Raw genomic sequence first — 20,525 nt, 5'->3', positions numbered from 1 at the left:
CCACTTTTGAGATTCAGCGTGAGTCAAACGCAGCGCAGTTTTAAATTTATTTTTTTTTCTAAGCTTTAGCGTTTGAATCCTTTTCAAATGGGTGTTTTTAAAACATGAAGTGCGACTGCGGCTGAGTGAAGTTCCTCTGTGTTGTCACCTGTTTGGAGCGTGTCTACGTTTGAGTTGCATCAACTTTAATTACAGACGAGGAGTCAGGGAAAGCTTATAGGTGCACTTTGATATAATAACACACACCTCTCTCTCTCTCACACACACACACACACACACACACACATACAAACATGTCATTTCACTCATGATGCCTTTGCTTAAAGTCTTTGCCCCTTGGTAAGTCCCTCATGTGGTTTTAATGACTTAAACGCAGGCCTGACTGCTACCTCACAGCCTCCCTCAAGCCATCCTGCTGATCTGATGATTAGTGTTTGTCTTCTACAAGCTCCCACACAGTTGTGCTGTATTCACGCTACATTGGTGTTATCCGGCACTCGTGTGTGTTCTCCGCATTTGTTGAGGTGGCCAGCAGAATACTTTCTGTAGCTTTTGGTCCAACGGTGCAGCTTTTAGTCTAACCATAACACACACACACACACACACACACACACACACACACACACACACACACCCGCTGTGCATTCTCTCGTTCTCTCATCTCCTTCCTTTCTGTAAATAGCATGAAATATTGAATTATTTACAGAAAAAAACCTTTTCTGCTGTTTGAGGCAGAGACAATCCTCCAGAAAATGAAACATCCAAGAATCGAGTCAAGACTAGAAAGGTCATGTCCTACAATCATAGTTGAGGTAACAACAAATTCATGGAGAGACGAACCATCTTATATTCCAATGTGTTATTCGACATAAAAAAAGAGTTAAAGAATCATTAAAATTACAGGTTTGGATATTATAGAGGTATTAGAGGGCCTTTAAGTGCTTTTTCATCACTTTTTTAATGCCTACGTGTGAACGAGGTGTTACGTAAGCCAAGATGAGACATTAAGAGATTCTCAGATTTGGGATGTGTGGAGCCGTGTTGCTCCCCCCTCCAGTTTAACAGCTGTCTGTTTAAACAGGGCCGTTCTTCATCACAGATAATGTGTGTTATGTCTGTTATGAGTCACATTTGTTACTCTGCGTCATCTCTAATCCGTTTAAGACTCAATTGAATTTTTTTGTCCTCCAAAATACAAAATAGCTCAGATTGTCCGGTGAGGATGAATGTTGTGAGTGAGCTGTTGTCAGAGCAGCGAGCTGTCAACCGGGCCAGCTCATCAGAGTGACCAAGACGCTGGTGGGGGAGACCAGATTCAAAACGTCATCGCATCGTGGAAAAAGATCTTAACATGGAGTGCGGGAATCTCACCCAGTGAAAATTTCCAGAAGAATCATCCAGATAGTCGTTAGACACATTTACCTTCATGCTTCTTCAACTTTGTCACCTTTGCTGCCGAAACAGCGTCTTCGCGGTTATAAATTCAATAAAGCCAGAGGTTGTGACTGTTAAAGACGAGTAAATCTCCTCTTTTCAAATGTGGTAAATCAATGTTTGGAGCTGAAATCTTGTATCTCTCCTCATTAAGACATTATGGTTTCATCCGTCTGAAGGTGCAGTTGAAATGGTGCGTTAACCGTGATTGAAGAAAAGGTCGCAGCCTCCTCTGTTACTATCATAAAACCAAAAACCAGGGCTCGCTCATACACATGCAGACTTCAGTTCTAGTGCTTCCGGAAGAGTCAGAATGATTAGGAATGCATGTTTTCTTCACTGCAGGGGAAGTCGTGGCCACGGACCCATTTATGGCCCCGCCTCTTCTTTTAGGTGACAGCAGGAAAAAAAGAAAAAATTAAAGTAGTTTGTGTAATCCAGTAAGGAATCTGTGTATATCAGCTCAAAAGATGAAAACTACAGACATAAACACAGGAAATGGATTCTTTTCATGCTTATTTAGATTCTTTATCAGAGACTGTTTAAGGCTCTGAAGTTTGGCCAAATCCACTTGTGCTTACTCTGCCTCACATATTTCTCAGGCATTCTGTAAACAGAATATTACGTAGACTGAATATCTTAGAGGATGATTCAATCAGACTCATAAACCAAGGGAGGTTACAGTAGTTATCTAAATAAGATGAAGTAAACATAACAATAACCCTGTTGTAATAAATATGGCCATAATTAAATAAATCTGTGCCAGAATGCAAAGGCTTCTGGGCGGCCGCTGATACTCCCCTCCACCAAAGACTCATTTCAAGCATGAGATATCGGTGCCTCACGATGTAGAGAACCCTTCAAAACAATTCCTGGTCTCTGGAAATTAATCAAATTCTCCCTCTGTCTTTAATAATTTTTTTCAATCCTACAAACTACCACTTAATCTTGGAAGTAATTTTGATAACTGGCATTTTTTTTTTTACAGATTAAAAATAAAATAGCCCGATGCGATTTTTGTTTTGTTTTGTTTTGCCTCAAGTCAGAATTTAAAACTTAAACTATTCAGGATTGCATTTCTCCCTCCTTGATGCAAGCGAATGTATTTTAAAATTCATTTCCAGGACCCAGTTTGTCAACATCTGTCAACAGAACGGAAATAAATCATCTCTGATACTGGACGCTGTTCAAATGGAGCTGCCATCCAGCGGCACAGAAGGGGTCCCCCTGGTGGCTCAGTGTTGGGGTCCAACACGCATGCTATGTAACTGCAAAACCAAGACCCTTGGGTTCATGTGCATTTCTGTCAGATCACATTTCACTCCCCTAGATACGAGTTTAAATGAAATATCAGGGTTAGTTTTTCCAAAAAGTCACTGCATGAAGGAATTAACGTTGCCCAAGAAAGAACCAAGTCACCTTAAATGCTTTTCATTTTTCTCTGTGAAATATTTTGGCAGCAGGAACCTACTTGACATCTGGAATGTGTATAGACTATTTCTGTTTCATAATGATACAGGACAGAGATATTCAAACTGTCCTCAGCTCCCACACTGGGACATCTTATCCACAGCAATGTAAGCGTCATCATTTATTTCAGTGGCTGAGTGAGAAAGATCCGGGTGTTTATATAAACCCGTGTGAAATCTACAGCAACAGGATGCTGCCAGAACAGAGAGACGGGTCCATGCTGCGCAAACACTAACACATTAACACACACTCACCGGAGAATTTCTGCTGTAAAAGCCTGTCAGCATCTATCATTGTAAGCAGACAACTGGCGGCGATCAGATTGCCAGCAGTGTTAATTCACTCTTACACTCTTGCATCTCAGGTCACGTTCATTTAAACATTTGAAATTTCCTTGCTGCCATTTTAGCCCAGAATCAGCAGCCTGAGCCCTGCCTCACGCTTGTTTAAGAGTTGATGAAGCAGATGTCTACTGGACTGGAAAACACTTAATTTCAAATGTATGAGTTGCACATAATGTGCTTCTGACCAAGCTACCGTCCTCCCAGGTCAGCCACCACCGCTGCTTCCACTGCAGTCCTCCTCCTCTTCCCCCCATGTTATCATGATCAGCATCTCTGTGTTTTCGTCCCAGCGGGGTGTGGCGGGACTGACCAGAAAGCTGTGAGTCACAGGGCTGTCTCTGGAGCCGCGGGGGCTGCGAGTCCAGCGTTGTTAGATGATAATGTAAGAGGATGAGCTTGGGGAGGGTGGGGATGAAAAATGAAAACGGACTATGAGAAACAATAAGGATGCTCAGAACAGACTGTGCAGCGTAGAGGAGGAGATGCTCAACAAAAATCCGGAGAGGGATGGACAGAATTCATTACACCTTTAGTCCCAGATGTTGTTTTTATTTTTAGCCTAAAATGTAGATTTCTAAACTCCATTGAGTACAAGTTCACGCAGTGTTGACATCCACACGTCTCCTATCCTGATGCAATACATCTCCCCACGGAGCCTCAGCCATGCATGTATACACATTAACCCCTGAGGTCTGCTGCTGCGGTCATTGCCCAGCTAAATAAAGCAGCGCCTAAAAGTGGGGAGCAGGCCACGAGTTCAGGTCAAAGAGAATGTGAAACTATAAACCAGGGGCCATGCTAGCCTAGAGACCCGCCATCACACACTGGGTTACTGGATGTTTGCTGTCTGGCGGGTTGAATATATTTTGTGGGATGAACGCAGAATGTTTGAGCTTGTTTTGAGCTGATTTCTCAGCCATGAATGCGACCGACCTCCAGTATCCTGCTCTTTAGTGCTACCAGAATTCTCAAGTTCTCAGTAGTGTTTCCATAGCAAACATACGTGATAAAAGCCGATTACAGAAGAGGCACTGAGGACTGTAAGGTTAGTAATAAGACACAAGCCTCCTCTTTGTTCTCTCTTGTATTTTCAGAACCTTGAGTCTCTGGAGGGGTCCATCCAGAACCTGCTGTCAGTCCTGTATCCGCCCTTTGAGGCCACCGCCCCCACTCTTCTCAGTCAGCTCTTCCAAATCATTGATAGTCGTTTCCAGGGGGATGCCCTGCGATGTCTGCTGGACTTTCTGGTTCCAGCCAAGCACATACTGGATACTGTCCAGCAAGCAGCATGTGTAAGTCACCACCTTCATCACAGTAATGGTGACATCTAGATAAACAGCTTGATGATTGATTGCAATTCATATCATGTTATATTTAGAAATAAAAGTAGTGAAACTCTGTCCGTGTCCTCTTGTAGTCTCAGTACTCTGATGTCCTCTTCCTCTGTGAGGGCTGGCCTCTCTGCCTACGTGACCGAGTTGTCATCCATCTCGCTCCAATCAACCCCCTTCTTCTTCAGCCTGGTGACTTTTACCTCCAAGTGACGCCATTTTGTGACCAATCAGCTCGCATCGTGGTCTGCAGCCTCCTGGAAGAGGAGGAGCTCAGAGTGGAAGTAGTTGAGGAGATCCCCATCCCCGAGACTTCATATCCTTGTATATTCAGCCTTGATTGGCTGGAGGAGATCAACCAAGACCGCCGGGGAACATCTCTAAGCCAGTGCCTGCTTTCCACCGAGCAGGGTGTGGTGAGGTTACCATGGGAACGGGTAGCATTGCCTGATTTTGTGGATTTACCACAGGGTGTTAGGAGTAGTATGGCCTCTGCTCCTTCTTCATGTCCTCCTTCACCACCTCAGCTTCCTCTTCCACCAGCTCTTTCTCATTTCCCAGAGACTTCCTCTAAAAATACTTCACATCTTCTCACTCCATCAAAGGAAAGTGCACCAAAAAATCCTGTAGTTATTCAGCGATCAATTATACAATCTTCTTCACATCCTCCTATATTCTCTGTGGAGACTAGAATATGTCCAGCAAAGCACGGCATTGCTGTGTCGCTCTGCCTGGTGGATACAAGTAGTGCTTCCTCACCCAGGCTGGTCAAACTGAAAGAGACAGAAACAGACCTGAAGCCAATCGGCTGGGTGTCCCCAAATACTTGGGACAGCCGCTCTACTGAGACTGATCCAAGTACACCTGTAAAAACAAGCACCAGCTCAGGTATTCACACTCCGACAAGAACATCTGAAAAAACAAGTTTTTCCAAAATTGCCGATAAAGGGTTAGTAGTTTCTGAAACTACTGGCAAAGATAAACATAACAATACAAACCTAAGCCACACCAGCAGAAGTGAGCAATCTGGTCAAGTTGCTGTAGAAGGAGAGTATATTGACATACTGCAGGCAAACATGCTTTTTGGTAGAGTTCCGTCAGTACCAGAGGAACAACAGAGGTCAGAAATGCAACAGCACACACAAATCGAAGCACATGTGCAAAGATACTCATGCAAACACACACATATGCAACCACAAGCACAAGCAGAGACCTACATGCAAACACAAAGACATCCAAACACACACCAAACACGGTCACAAGCACACGTGCTGTTACCAGCCACACCGCAAACACATAGTCATCGTAGACCAGAGGTTGCTGTAGTAGTAAGGCCTAACATGTCCGTGGAAACAGGAGCTTCATCTGCTCTCCACCATTTTCAACCGCATCCACCTCCCCCTGACTCCTTTGAACCTTCTCAGTGTGTCCGCACTGTCCAGTTCTCAGAGAAACCCTGCACCCCGTGCACAAAGCGGCGACAAGGGGAGAAGGTTTCCAGAGCACAGGAGCTGAGGTGTCGTTTTAGGGAATCCTACCAGGCTGCCCTACAAAACCCTGTCTCCTTTGGACAGGGAAAAGTGATGGAGAAAATGTTGGCTGTGCTGGAGGAGGATGGTGATTTCTCACACTGTGATGATAGACAGAGACCACCGGAGACTGAAAAGGAAGATCTGTGGCGTGATACACAAGCAATATGGTGCGAGATGCAAGACCAGTCTCCTCCCTCTTTCAGCGGAGCCATCTGTAAGGAGTCAGGAGAAAGGACCGCCGTTCCATATTGGAAACTAGGAGGTACAACCACTGCTCCCTGTATGGATAACAGGGTTACAAATGCTGAAGCATTTGATGAACGACCAGAGCTGACAACTCAAAGGGCCACTTTGCCATTTAGGGAACCAAAGGATGACCATTATGACAAATCATGTGTTGGTTTACGTAATGTGACTGGAACAAGTGTACCAACAGAAAAGACAAACACTAATATCACAAGTGCAGATGACCCTACACAGTCAGATATCATCTCCACCAACTACAACAGATCATCACACAGTTGTGGTGACATTTCAAAGATGAACAAGAGCTACCCCGAGCCTCGTGAAGGGCCGCAATACAGTAGCAATTCCACAGGAGCACATGCAAAAGTTTCTACACCTCATGCAGCTCCACAGCGGAGATGGGACTTGACAGATGGAAGATGTTCCTCCCTTTCCACTGCAGTGGTCGACACCTCAGAAAAGTGTGAGCTGGTGCTTGTTGATGGTAAAAGTGTCAGAATAAGAGAAAATGCTGACCTCTGTGCAGAGATACCCCAGCTACATGTGGTCAAATGTAAAAAGAGCACGGCTTTTAGATTGGTTTCACCCAAGATCAGCAGGAGGAAGACTGTTGTTCCAGGTATTCAGTTATTTTCTTGTTCCATGTTCTCTTTCATTAACCACGGAAATTTTACTATTAGTCAAGATCATCAGCCTCCCTTCAACAAAATGTTTCCACTCTCTATAGATGGTGCTCAGCCTAGCATTGCATCCGTAAGCAGTAGAAATTGTCATCAGATGGCGAGCCCATCACAGACTGTTTCACCTCCAGCAACAGAGACTCACCGGAACCCCCAGCCTTGTTCTGCTCATCCCAGACCTGACCACCTTCCTCTGGGATCTCCAGACCCCAGAGCCCACCCCCTCTATCAAGGAGTAGCAGCTCTCACAGGTAGATAATAAGTGTTTTGTGAGACAGCTTGGTAGATGTTGCCAGACCAACAGCTACTAAAATGTTTTGAGAAATCAATATACACATTATTGAGGCAGGCAAACATATTATCAGCGGCATGTTGGATTGAAGAGTGTGAGAACGGTGTTTTGACTGTGCATCAAGTATGAATGGAAGAAAATAGGACGGTTCTGAAGGATTTGACTGACAGAAAGCATATAAATTGAAAACAGCAGTGGGCTAAAGACAGAGCCTTGAGGAATACCAGTTTTCATCAGGCACCAGAAGAAAAGGCTTCTGCTATGACAACAGAGAAAGATATTTTTTGGAGATGTATGAGGATGTATGTAAAGACCAGTGCAAGGTTGTAGATGGTGCAGGAGAAAGTAGTGAAGGCTGGCCTCCAGATGATCACCAGAACTGTTTAGTCATCTGTATCAACTGGTAAACATAGATCATTTGTAGCTGTCATGATGGCTGTTTCCGTAGAATGAGCTCTGAATCCTGACTGAAAAAACTATCCAAAATATCATGAACATTCATAACATGATATCGTTGAGTTTAAATAACTTTCTCATTGTCCTTGGATAGAGATGATCGTAATGATAGGTCTTTTGAGGACCAGGGGATACAAATTAGGCCTTCTCAGTATCAGTTGAAAAAAATGTATGTTTAAAATGATTGGTAAAATTGTCACAAATGAGAGAACAGTTAATAAGATTATTAAGATAGTGGACTATCTCTTTGAAATATCTCATTTGATTCCCAGTCAATATTTGGAGTGGAATCTCTCCGCATACAGAATTGCCAGTAAAGAAATGGCCTGTTTTTTACTCTCTCTTACCCTCTAAGGTGGCAGAGACAGGACTGGCAGGGCTTTAGTTGAGCTCTATGGAGACCACCACGGATGGAGACCAAGTGTAACCAGCCAGGAGCTCCTACACATGCTGCTCTACTTCCACTCTATCATAAGGTAGCATCTAATGTGCTCTGAAAGGTTGTTTTGTTGCATTTGCCTGTGTTTATTTTGTAATCACTGGTCTGTGTGTGCACGTAGGAGAGAAATTCGAGAAGCTGGGATGACGCTCATTTTTGATGCAAGGAAGACAAATCCTCAACCACAGCTTTATAAAGCTTTAATGACGCTTCAGGTAAGAGGCAAACAGACATTGGTGATGCAGTTGACTAAAGCAGGTCAGAGGTCACTGTTGTGTGTTTTACTGCCTCGGTGGAGATCTGTAATGTGGAGCATTGCTGAGTGGAATATCACTTTGAATAATGCATACCCAGCATCATCATCAGTTGTACTGCATTTAATGTTATTTCTCTCTCTGTTCTAGAAAAGTTCTAGTAAACTACCTCATGTGACACATGACAAATGCATTACACAGTTCAAACTTGAAAATCTGATTTCTCTTTAAAAAGAGAAAGAAAACTAAATCTGAATGACGTCAGTTTGTTGTATTTACCCTGATCTATGAAAGGGATTTACTCGGAATGGAGATTAATGACTGCCACTGACTAGGATGTATGGTGTATTAACCTGTTGCAGGAGTTCAATCCTCAGGCAGTGAGCAGTTTGATGCTGCTGGTGGACAAAGAAAGCCGCTGCTGGCCAGAGAGGTGTCCCGGCATCCAGGTTAACAGTTTCATTTTAGTATTATGTGATGGCCTTTTATTAAAAGACACCGCTTAAACTGATTTGCTCTCTAGAGACGTTCATTAATTTGCAATGGCTTTGAAATTTGGTTGCCATAACTTTTTCGTGCAGTTCATGAATACAGGTCTTTGTAGATTCATCGTCCTGATCATAAGACAGGGAGAATTGTGCCCTTGTCAGGGTAAATGCATGTTACCCACATCCCGCATATCAAGGCAATGTCCCACATTTGGATTAGTTGCAGTTTTCAAACATCTTGCAACTGCAGGTTAGACACTTTTCTTGATTGTGATCCCCACGGTCCTTTCCTTATTACTTGTATGTTTCTATATGAACAGGCTTCATGCACCTGAAAGTTACCAGTTACCAAATACATCCAATGATCAGTAAAACAATTCACGAAAACAGATGGCATTATGGAGCCGATGACTTCTCGTGTTTGCTGAATTCATTTATCATTCTAGCCAAGAAAAGCTGTTGATGCTAATAAACTGTTTGTCCCCCCGAAGCAGACTGAAGTGGTGACATCACCGAAGGCCTTAATGAAGATAGCTGAAGAGAGTCAGCGGAGCTCCCGCCTGGAAGGAAGTCGGTTACACAGCTACTGTGACTGGGCTGAGCTGCACCAGGTTTGACAGTCACTGCAATAAACTACTTACCTGCCATTTATCTTGTGAAATCACATGAAGCATTACCTGTTTATTTAATCCCTTTTCTAGAAACTCTTTCCATTTGTGTGTGACCTTCATGAGGCATCCAGTCTGCTACTTAGAGCCATCAGTAAGTTAGAGGATCCTCAGAGGACGGACTCAGTACAGGTAATTAATGTCTGTGCATGCAGCAAAGAAGCTTGAATGTTATGCTAAGTGTATTTTATTTAGTGATGATCTCACACAATATGTGGTTATTAGGTGTCATAATTGTATGATCCCACAAGTTTAATCAACCGAGAGTTAGAATTTATTAAACCTGAACCCTGGAACAGACTTGGGGAGGAAAACGAGAGATGCTTTTAGTCCTATTCAGGTCGACTTCGGAGGCTTGTAGCCAAAATGAGTAGTGCAGCATCAAGCCCATATACACCCTTGTTCCTGCCAAAAACACGTTTTGGCAGGAACAAAAACCTGCCAAAACCAATTTCTTTCACAGCTTCAAAAAATAACTTATCCCAGGAAAACCTACAGAAATGAATCACCTGCCTATTAGGGCTCTACGTAATTAGGAGTTCTCCAGAGTTATCATTTACTGATATCAGATATCCTACAGACTGTGCAGCAGTGCATGGTGGAGCAGAAGACTCTGATGCGGGATGTGCTGGAGGACAGTCGATTGGTCAACCTGCAGAGGGAAGGCGGGGCCATGCTGGCGAGACTGAGGAGAGAAAGTGACCTCAAATACCCCCACTGTGAGGACCTCAGGTGAGCAAGAACGGTCCTGCGTTCAAATCAGGGGATTTTCCTCTATTTGAAGTAAGATTTTTTGCACGAGTTGCTCTTATACAATAAGAAAGATTGTAAATATCTATTACTTCATAATGTAAAGAGAACCATGATCATGCTCTATTCAAACTGTCCTCCATATCAGGGTTTTACACTCATTCTTCAAACCAGCTGTTACTCTACTGTGATTTGTTTTTTTCCTACATGCAGTGATGCGGTGGACTCACTGACCAGCCTGTACAACCAGGTGGAGGAACAGGCTCACATCCTGGTACAGAGGTCCAACATGTCTCTGGAACACCTGGAGTACCTGCTGCAGCTCAGAGAGATGGAGGGACACTTCTCACAGGTACATAAGGCAACTGAAATGATAAACTACAGTGTTATGTGTTTTAGTTGCCATATTGGATTTAGGGGACTACACATTCAATTGATCAATTTTTGGTGAATTATCACTTGAATTTTGTTGCCCATCTTACAGATGCAACAGTGGTTTAATGTGGAGGGAGAGCGCCACCTGCTGGAAGCTGAATTGGTGGAGGCCTCAGGAGACAGAATAGAAGAGATCCTCAACAGTTTCACTGGTTTTCTTATCGAAGCTAGTGTGAGTGCAAGTTGTCTCGTCTCTGTCTGTGTGTTGATCTGTCTTACACTCTTTATCTTCTTTTTCCTTTGTCCAGGACCGTAGACACCACGCCATGTCCTTAGCGTTGGACGCAGAGCAGCTCCAGCAGACTGGGCTGTCCTACCCAGAGACGGAGGCATTCAGGGCTTTAATCTGCAACTTCAAGTCAGGCCTGGAGAGCTTCCTGTGCAGGGCTGAGGCATGTGGCAGAGAGCTGCAGATTATTGTCAACGTGTGCGACTTTTGTGAGCAGGTGGGTGTCACTGACTTATTGCCGGTCATTGCATTTAACAATAACATCTGGAAATCTTGCTGTGTGGGACTAAAACCCAGCAACTGTGAACAGCTTAACAGCATTTTTTTAGGGAAAGTATAATATTGGTGCCCCTTGAGAATAATAGCATGCTATTGAATAAGAATATGCACTTTTGTTCTTACATTAAAATATGCATCTTCTGAATCTCCCAACAGGCTTCAGCGCTGGCCAGTGAATGTATTGAGTACCTGGACCAGAGTCAATCCAGGTCTCTCAAAACACAAGACTGTGACCAAAGTATTACACCTGTCAATCAAACACACACACAGCCAACACAGCACCAAAACCAAGATCCAAGCAGCGTCTCCCTCCTCGCAGCACACGGCTCTGACCCAACTGCCACTAGTGCTGCACTGTCGAGCAGTGACAACTCCATCCTTCAGACCTTCCAGGAGAGATTTCTCCAGTTCAGCCCTGAGAAGTTCCAGGAAATAAAGGCCCAGGCCAGTGCCCTGCAGAGCTCCAGGGGGATGCGAATCTGGAATGTAGCGTGGCTGAAATGCCAGGAGGCCAGGCAGCAGCTTCAGGAGAGGATGCAGGACGAAGTCCTCCACCAACAACCACGGTGTAGCAGCTGGTGTGATCTTCATTATGTTGATGTGGTGAGCACAAACATTCAGACAGTATCACCTGGTGGCCAGAGCCTGGTGGTTCAGTCAACTCCTGGACCACGGCACCCGCAGTGGGAGGGCATCGTGTCAGGGGCAGTGGACTTAGGGATGAGAAGACCTGTCCTGGACAACACCAAGGGAACACCTGCAGCTTGTAACATCAACATCACACCTGAGGATAACCGTGATCCTGGACCCAGCCAGGGGTCAAAGGGCACCCCCCACTCATCTAACATGTACGATAACCGGACTAGGATTTAATCAGTCATTTTTATGCTTCTGGAAGTATTGATGCTTTTGTTTCACTCTCTAATAGGTCGGCCAGGAGAGCAGAGAGAGAGGCAAGGCGGAGACAGACGAGCAGAGCCAGGAGTGAGAGAGACGCTGCTGCTCTCTCTCAGTCCCACACTGTCGGCTGCCAATGGTTCCCATGGGGACGAGGTCTTGGAACAAGGTCGGTTAGCCAGGACTCATGCACCACTGGAATAGTGACTGCGGGGGCATCCACTCCTCCTGAGCAGGGGGCTCGACCTCCATCATCCTGCTCCCACCATGGTCAGCCGTCTTGCCGGATCCTCCAAGAGGCTCAGAAGTTTCAGATCTCCCGCCACGGTAGCTTCTGTTCAGAGGATTCCTGTTTGAGCAACCAGGGTGCTGCGGGGGGTAACGGGTCTAAACACTCCAGCCTGCCCATCAGGAGATATGAAGGGGCATTTTGTCTTGGAAATCCACCAGAGAGGGCCAGCAACGCCCTGTAAGTTGAGCAAGTGTGGGTGAAATCTTGTGCATGATTTGTCTTAGCAACGTTATAAGCAGTTTAACTTAATCTACAATCAGTTCGGTCTCAATGTGGTGATGTAGCATGTTTTCTGACTAACTGAAGGGATTTTATGGGTTCTTCTCTGTCTCTGTAAGCTCACACTGAAGCACTTCAGGTATCCTTTCTTCTGTTCATTTGTCTGTTGTCAGTTTTACTCGTTGACCTCTAATAATTCTACTGCTTAGACTTCATGAAGTGTGAGTAAAAAGTAGAGGATGTAGGGTACAGGTATTTTATGTGTTTGTGCCCAGCGAGGGGCCTGTTCTCACAATCTGTTCATGAGTGTCATTGTGTCATCAGTTGCGATGTAACTTCGGGTAAGTTACTATCAGCAGGACCAAATTGTATTCAAGAATAGTGCATGTAGAATTTTTTTATTTTTATCCTATAATTGGTACTTTAATCTATCCAAAACTAACATAACGTGTAATTACATATCGTGTTTATCTTTATTCATATGCTGTTGTGCGCTGTGTTATTGTACGAGTCTATGTTTGACATGAATGCGCATGTGTTACCAGGAGGCTGCAGCGCGTCCTGGAGGAGCTGGTGTTCACAGAGAGGGAGTATGTGCGCTCGCTGGGCTACATCCTGACTCACTACCACCCCCTGCTGGACAGACAAGACATACCCCAGGACCTCAGGGGCAAGCGAGGCATCATCTTTGGTAACCTGGAGAAACTTCATGATTTTCACAGCCACTATTTCCTCCCAGAGCTGGAAGCCTGCCAGAGAGAACCAGCCATGGTGGCCCGCTGTTTCCTTAGACACGTGAGTGGTCATAGCACACATAAACACATCTACATCTACTGTAGGGGCGCCATGATACACACGTATTTATGATACTTGAGATATTTAAACAAAAATGATATCATGTTACATGTATCCTAACTTTGCAAACTGACTGAAAGTGGACCTTGATATAAGATCACTGGCTAATCAAGCTTGTGGCTGACAACTAAGCCTGTGGCTCAGTTCCTTTTTTCAAGTGACGTACAAATGAAGGCAGATGTTTGGCCTGTACGATTGTATTTCTGTACTATTGTGACAGATGCTTCTTCGAACTATTTTGAGTGTAAGTTAAAAAAAAAAAGTCAAAACACACATTGAATAAATAGAGCAAGATGAATTTGACAAATACGACTGCTGATAATAAAAGCACAAATAATAATATCTTTACATTAGGAGTGCAAAATGCAAAAATAAGAATGTGTTTTTTTCCACAGAGTGAGAGTTTTGGCCTCTACGCACTGTACAGCAAGAACAAACCTCGGTCAGACGCCTTGATATTGTACCGTCGCCATGACATCTTCAAGGTTTCTGGTCTTTCTCTCAATTTATATATATAACTATATATATAACTATATATATAACTATATATATATATATATAACTATATATAACTATATATATAACTATATATAACTATATATATATATATATAACTATATATATAACTATATATATAACTATATATATAACTATATATATATAACTATATATATATATAAAACTATATATATATATAACTATATATAACTATATATAACTATAACTATAACTATAACTATATATATATATATATATATATATATATATATATATATATATATAATATATGGGATTTCATATTATGAATGTTTAAATCATTTTCAATCTTCCAGAAAAAGCAGCAGGAGCTTGGGGATATGATGGACCTTTCATCCTACCTACTGAGGCCCATCCAGAGGATCAGCAAGTACAGCCTCCTGCTGCAGGACATGCTGTCTTTGGCTGGCTCATACAGACCCAAAGACAAAACCCAGGATACCATGTTCACATCTAGTGTGTGTGAAAAAACTGTATGTAGCCCTGGTGTGTGTGTTCCCGACCTGAGCAGCAGTGAGAGGGAGCGGGAGAGGGCTGAGATCCAAGCTGCTGCCGATTTGGTTCGGTTTCAGATGCGCCATGGCAACGATCTGCTCACTATGGATGCCATTCAGGACTGTGACGTAAGACAGTGAGATTCTTCCAGCGTAGCAGTGGCTGCATTTAAGTTAAGTGTGTCCTTTTCTGATCTGCCCTTGATTAGGTGAATTTAAAAGAGCAGGGCCAGCTGATACGCCAGGACGAGTTCACCGTTTTCTTTAGAAAGAAGAAATGTATCCGCCGCATCTTCCTCTTTGAAGATCTCATTCTCTTCAGCAAAACCAAGAAGACGGACATTGGAAATGATGTTTACATCTACAAGCAGTCATTCAAGGTTTGAATGAACTCATCCAAGTCTTAAAGCATAGTTTTTACTTTTCACACAGCTTCACGTGTTTTTTAAGTATATAAGAAAATGAACTGACACCTAACTTCTACACATGACTTGTCTCTTCTTTTCCTCAACCACCACCCCCATCCCCAACCCAGACAAGTGACATTGGCATGACCCACAACTCTGGTTTGAGTGGTCTGTGTTTTGAGATTTGGTTTCGGAGGAGGAAGAGTGAGGACACCTACACTCTGAAGGCATCCAGCCTCGAGGTGAAGAAGGCCTGGACCACTGACTTGGAGAAGATTCTGTGGGATCAGGCTGCTCATAGTAGAGGTAGAAACATCATGACGTCATCGTGACTTCTTCTTTGGTACATTAGTTATTCCAAGAGTCAAGTTCACGGAGTGCATTTGTGTTGTGTTTCAGAGCTGCGTATGCAGGAGAGAGTTTTCATGGGAATGGGACGAAAACCTTTCATGGACATTCAACCGAGTGATGCCGCCATCTGTGACCGGGCCGTCACCTGCGTCCTGCCTGGAAGAAGTAAGGACCTGCACACACAGCGTTTATCACAGTAGATCAGTATCAGAAATGTTTGTACAAATATACAGTGGATAACCAGGATAATTCATGCTCCCCATAGGATGAGTTCTACCGACTTTTATTCATTCAGACACTTCTTGTCTAGTGCCAAAACAGCAATTTTGGCTTTATGTGAAACATCTGAAAACATCAAGATTCATTGCCATAAAACACACATTCATGTCCCTTCAGGAGGAATTGCAAAAACCTTGCTGATCCCCTGACTTTTCTTCTGGCATCAACATCAGGTCAAAATTCTAAATTGACCAATTAAAACACTAACGAAACTCCTATCAGCCTTTGCTGGGCTTTTTATTTAGAGCTGGTTGGCTAACATGCTGCCTCACTAAACTAAAGTAGTGAACATGGAAAACATGATTAAATCTGCTTAATATCTGCATGTTAGCACAGTAAGCATGTTAGCATGCCACTTTGGCATTTTCTTCAGCGATAATCTACTTTTCCACCTCCTGATAGCTTCAATTTGATCTATCTGCTCTTTTGTTTGGCATCAACCTGATACGACCCGCTCTCTGTTCTTCTGTCACCTCAGTTGAGGTTCAAAACAAGCCGATCGCACTGTGAAAGAGGGTCACTCCACTGGCTGTAAAACTAGGTCTTGAGTTTATACAGGCCTTTAGCTGTGCTTCCATTCATGTATTTTAATCCATAATTTGATACAGCATATGTTTGCAGAGATAAATTAGATCATTGAATTACTCAGCCATTCTTGCATGCCTACTCACTCTTAGCTAACATCATCGGAGTTTCTTCGTTTTTCGTATTTCTGCAGAAGACCGCATTAAAGAGGTTGACACAAAACCACACTGCAGTAAATGTAGGAAGTGCATATTCCTCTGAAGGGTCAAAATTTTAGTCAGGAGGACTACTGAGAAGTCTCCTAGCTGCGACGTCAAATTGAAGATCATGCAGCGTTCCTGTGACAACCAGCACACCGATGGGACCCCATTTGCTGTGGAATTTTATCAATAAATTTCAATCAATTTAACAGCATCCCGGTGCCTGTAAAGTCAAGATGGTACCATTCGGTGTAAAAACGCCTGAAGTGCAGCCACACAAAGCCGCTAGCGTAGATTTGAATGTTTATATTTTCACCTATTATGTAATTTTGAACTGGTTTTTGAAGGATTTTTTTTACCCGTCTTTTTGATGATCAGATTTGTCACATTTCAAGCTAGCTAGTTTTAACTAAATTTGACCAACTTTAATTACCTCATCGGGCTTGTTCCCTCATTATTCACTCAGCTCACTTCTTTATCGCTGATGACGTCTGTCTATCTGTGTGTCGTCAGTCCCTGTGGCGTGTTGTTCCCACAGGGGCTTAGAGTATGCGCGACCGCACTCCATTGGCTCTGGCAGCACCGCCTCAACCACTCTCAGCCAATCATCTTCTTCCTCGGGCCGTGGCTCTTTGCCCCCTGCTGGTTATCCTGGACACCAGTCACAGGGGGCGGATACCAGTCTTGCTGTCTGCGCCTCCATCGAGGCTGTGACGGACAATGAAGTCAACACTCATCATCTTCATCAGCATCACCTTCACCACAACTGTGAAAACTGGAAAACCGTCCATCATCCAATGAGTGAGTGTTGTGTGAGAGGAACACCCCCCCCCCATCCTGAATAAAGAGAACATCTGGCTTTAGCTTCAGCAGAAAAGACATTAAATGTCATCAACACATCCATGTGCTAGTTTAAATGACAATTACAGGAACTAAAATATAAAAAGTATTTTTACTAAGAAGAAGAAGAAGAATCATGCTTTTAAAGACATTCTGTACAGGATTAGAAAGTTGTGTGCTTTTGCAACCAAATAAGAGGGTTTTTTTTCTGAAGGATCCGTTTCATTTGCCTCTAAATACAGTGAAAGATTACTGATAAGTGCAAACACTTGCTTCCATTGTTTCTCAAAGTGTCTACAACCGAATCGTCGGCAGAATGCATCAACGTCTTAAGCAGCTCCGACCGTAGCTGCCTGTCTGCCCTCGGCGCAGAGGTAACGGACTCCTCATCCTCAGTGACGTCACAGAGTTCAAAGCCCCACCCCCCGTTGTGTCGATCCCCCAGTCTGAGGATGAACGGCTCGCCGGCGGTCACCAGAAAGAAACCAGGTGTTGCCCCGAAGCCTCCACATCTGGCTAAAGCTCAGGTAAAACTGGGACCATGTAAAATGGTCAGAACTCCAACTGGTCACATGTTGGATCTCGAATGTGTCAGTGCAACAAAACAAAACATAAACCAGGTTTTCTTACAGTGCAGGTGAATAAACTTTTTATTTTTTATCTTACAGCTTTAGCTGTGTCTTCTTGCCTGACGACTCTAATGAAGTAAAATATCATTTGTGTAATTGCAGGGTGATGAGATGATAATCGGGAAATCAACAGAGGTTTGATTCTGTATTCCCTGCACAAGGTATGTGTGTCATGATTTAGCTTTGCATTGCAAATTGGTATTAATTCTCTGTTTCTATCATATCATGGCAAAAAGGACATTTTACAATGAACACGACACCTCCATTTAAAGATAAAACATAACATGAACATAACTGAGGATATTCATTCGTGATCATGTGAGTTTTTCATTGACAGGATCTGTTACGACGTGCGATGTTTGCATGATGAACACTTTTTAATTCTAGTAATCAAGAAACGCAGAATGTTGGGAAAAATATTACAGATTGCATCTTGTTTAAGAGGATCGGCCTCCTGAGACACATCCGTGATACCTGGCTGCTTCGTAAATAAAGTTAACTCGAGTCTCAAGAAACTTTGCTCCATCACTGTAGTTCAGAGCAGCAGTACTGATGAATGTATTTTGTTACCTAACGCTGTTACCAATAACTGTACACATCTACGGAGATCTTAGGAGCTACTGGCCTCGTCGTCGCTGTCCTCTGTGGTAATGGAATCCCTTGGTGTCCTTGCAGATCCCAGCCGCCGCCCGAGGTCTCCTGATCACGTGTGTGGTTACCGTCTGTGGTCACGTGGCAGTCAGCTGGTCACAAGGATTGTTGTTGAAGCGCAACATCTTTAGGGCTAAAAAGGACAATATTGTGAATTATAAGTCTTAGTCCCTGAATTGTATGGAATTAATGATTAAGCTTTTGTGCCGCTCCACAATAATACAATGGTTTGTGATATTCTCTGTGCTGTACTGTTGTCGATGTGCAGGGATCAACATATGAAACTAAACGATTTTCTGTGATTCATGGTCCTTCTTCTTTACTTGCAGGCAAATCAGTGATTGGAAAGATTATGTTTCTTTGTTTTCTTGAGATTTTTGATGGAAAAAGATATCAGATACCTTAAGTTGTATTCACTGACTGCAAGCCGAGATAAGCTAAGGCCTTCATTTAAAGGAGCACGCCAACTTTTTTTTTTTTTTTGGAGAAATACACTTATTGTCCATCCTCCTCAAAGCCAGACAAGAAAAAAAAAAAAAAGATCCCCTTCTCTATTCTATGTGCACTTCAGGGATCCGAGACCCGCAGTGACTGCTAGTCAGATAAGCACAATGAATGGTAGTGGTTGGGAAGCGTTAGCCTAGCTATGTCGAAAGTCATCAAACAGACTTCGCTCCATTTATTGTCTTTGTCTGGCTCCGAGGAAGATTTCACAAAAAGTTGTTGCGTTCCTTTAAATTCAATCACCATAAATGGAAACGTGCTGTTAAATTTGAACACCTGTACACATTTCAATGTACGTTTCAACACACAAATGTATGTCTGTTTGCCCCACACCATTAATGAGTTTGTGTTTGATTTCGGCCATTTTTATACTTCTGCTGCTGTCCTCTGTAGCATTTACACTAGTCTTGTATTTAAGGATTTACCAAAAAAAAAAAAGGGACAGGCCACTTGTTACCTGCAGCCACAATATTTGTGTCTGAAAAAGCCAAATGAGATTATTTATGTATTTGAAGGTGCTCTGTTGTTCCTGCAGAGAATGCAGGGAGAAAATATCTTCCTATCCAGGGAGACGACTGCAAACTGAGTGAAAGTTAGGGTCCACTGTTGGTTCCACACTGATCGATGTACAAGCTTTACCCACGTGAATATGACCAGTAAACACAGGAGTATGTTCAGTACTTTTTTTTAAAAAGAATTCTTTTGTATGACTTCTTAATGAAAAAATATGAAAAGTTTTGTGATTTTATTGTCTGTCCACTTTGTACTGTAAACAAATTGTGACCTTTTTGTTTTGTTTTAAGACCACTAACTTTTCATGACATAACTCCCAACTTTTGTCCGCTGACTCGCTCTATTTTCTTTCTTTTATGTGTTTATTCACATTATTTGATCTTTTTAGTTGAAGGTCGGTTTCTTTTTTTTTGTCTTTCTTTTTCTTGTGATGTGTTTTATTTTTTTTTTATAAGAGGAATTTGAAGTGACTACGGTTGAAGGGAATGAGGCCACCATTTACTTCACTTATTCCACCAAAAACTTGCTTAACGTTTTAGTACGAGCGTAAGCAGACTGGTCGATAACAGGAGTTTTCAAAAGAAGACTTGAACTGAACAGTTCCTTTTTCCTTTTAATCTTCCTTTTCATCAGTCTTTTTCTAACAAAAATTCACACACACACACACACACACACAATAAGTCACGCTGACGCCTGTTCCCCTGTTGAAATTGATCGTTTTGAATGATAAAATGAAGTTAATGAATTAGTTTGTCTTGAGTTGCACGGTAATATATGCTGCAGCTTCTAAAATAGAATAAATTATTTATTAAACCACTTCTTGTTTGTTTTTATTTCATTTGGAGGATTACCGAAGCTGAGAACGCCTGTGCATCTAATTGTGTTTTTAAACGCAATTATGACAGATTAAATTTTTTTTTTTAATGTTGAGAAAACAAAGCTATTTTTTTTTTCTAATTTAAGGGGATTATTTTATTTTTTCTATCTCGAAATAAGTCATTTTCT

The 20,525-nt window shown here is 42.8% G+C and overlaps 1 protein-coding gene across 1 annotated transcript in view; it reads left to right on the top strand.

Annotated features, from left to right (window-relative positions):
* Positions 1-20,523, top strand: part of LOC147256238 (pleckstrin homology domain-containing family G member 4B-like) — a 23,854-nt gene extending 3,331 nt beyond the window's left edge. Inside the window, exons 3-26 of the mRNA XM_086214177.1 lie at positions 4,343-4,540; positions 4,666-6,976; positions 7,085-7,288; positions 8,141-8,261; positions 8,346-8,439; positions 8,841-8,927; positions 9,461-9,577; positions 9,668-9,766; positions 10,215-10,366; positions 10,598-10,736; positions 10,869-10,991; positions 11,068-11,265; positions 11,484-12,175; positions 12,256-12,693; positions 13,281-13,530; positions 13,986-14,075; positions 14,424-14,750; positions 14,831-15,001; positions 15,157-15,334; positions 15,428-15,544; positions 16,897-17,184; positions 17,515-17,750; positions 17,955-18,013; positions 18,528-20,523. Coding sequence (XP_086070303.1) covers positions 4,343-4,540; positions 4,666-6,976; positions 7,085-7,288; positions 8,141-8,261; positions 8,346-8,439; positions 8,841-8,927; positions 9,461-9,577; positions 9,668-9,766; positions 10,215-10,366; positions 10,598-10,736; positions 10,869-10,991; positions 11,068-11,265; positions 11,484-12,175; positions 12,256-12,693; positions 13,281-13,530; positions 13,986-14,075; positions 14,424-14,750; positions 14,831-15,001; positions 15,157-15,334; positions 15,428-15,544; positions 16,897-17,184; positions 17,515-17,750; positions 17,955-17,993 — 6,669 coding nt within the window. The 3' untranslated portion in view covers positions 17,994-18,013; positions 18,528-20,523. The remainder of the gene's footprint in view (positions 1-4,342; positions 4,541-4,665; positions 6,977-7,084; positions 7,289-8,140; positions 8,262-8,345; positions 8,440-8,840; positions 8,928-9,460; positions 9,578-9,667; positions 9,767-10,214; positions 10,367-10,597; positions 10,737-10,868; positions 10,992-11,067; positions 11,266-11,483; positions 12,176-12,255; positions 12,694-13,280; positions 13,531-13,985; positions 14,076-14,423; positions 14,751-14,830; positions 15,002-15,156; positions 15,335-15,427; positions 15,545-16,896; positions 17,185-17,514; positions 17,751-17,954; positions 18,014-18,527) is intronic.
* The last annotated feature ends 2 nt before the right edge of the window (positions 20,524-20,525 follow it).

Source organism: Aulostomus chinensis, chromosome 9, assembly GCF_037954235.1.
Source record: "Aulostomus chinensis isolate RoL2024-O1b breed Wild chromosome 9, RoL_Achi_v1.0, whole genome shotgun sequence".
In the NCBI taxonomy this organism is placed as follows: Eukaryota; Metazoa; Chordata; class Actinopteri; order Syngnathiformes; family Aulostomidae; genus Aulostomus; species Aulostomus chinensis.
The sequence above is the reverse complement of the archived record's forward strand: the minus strand, read 5'-3'. Positions and strand labels throughout refer to the sequence as shown.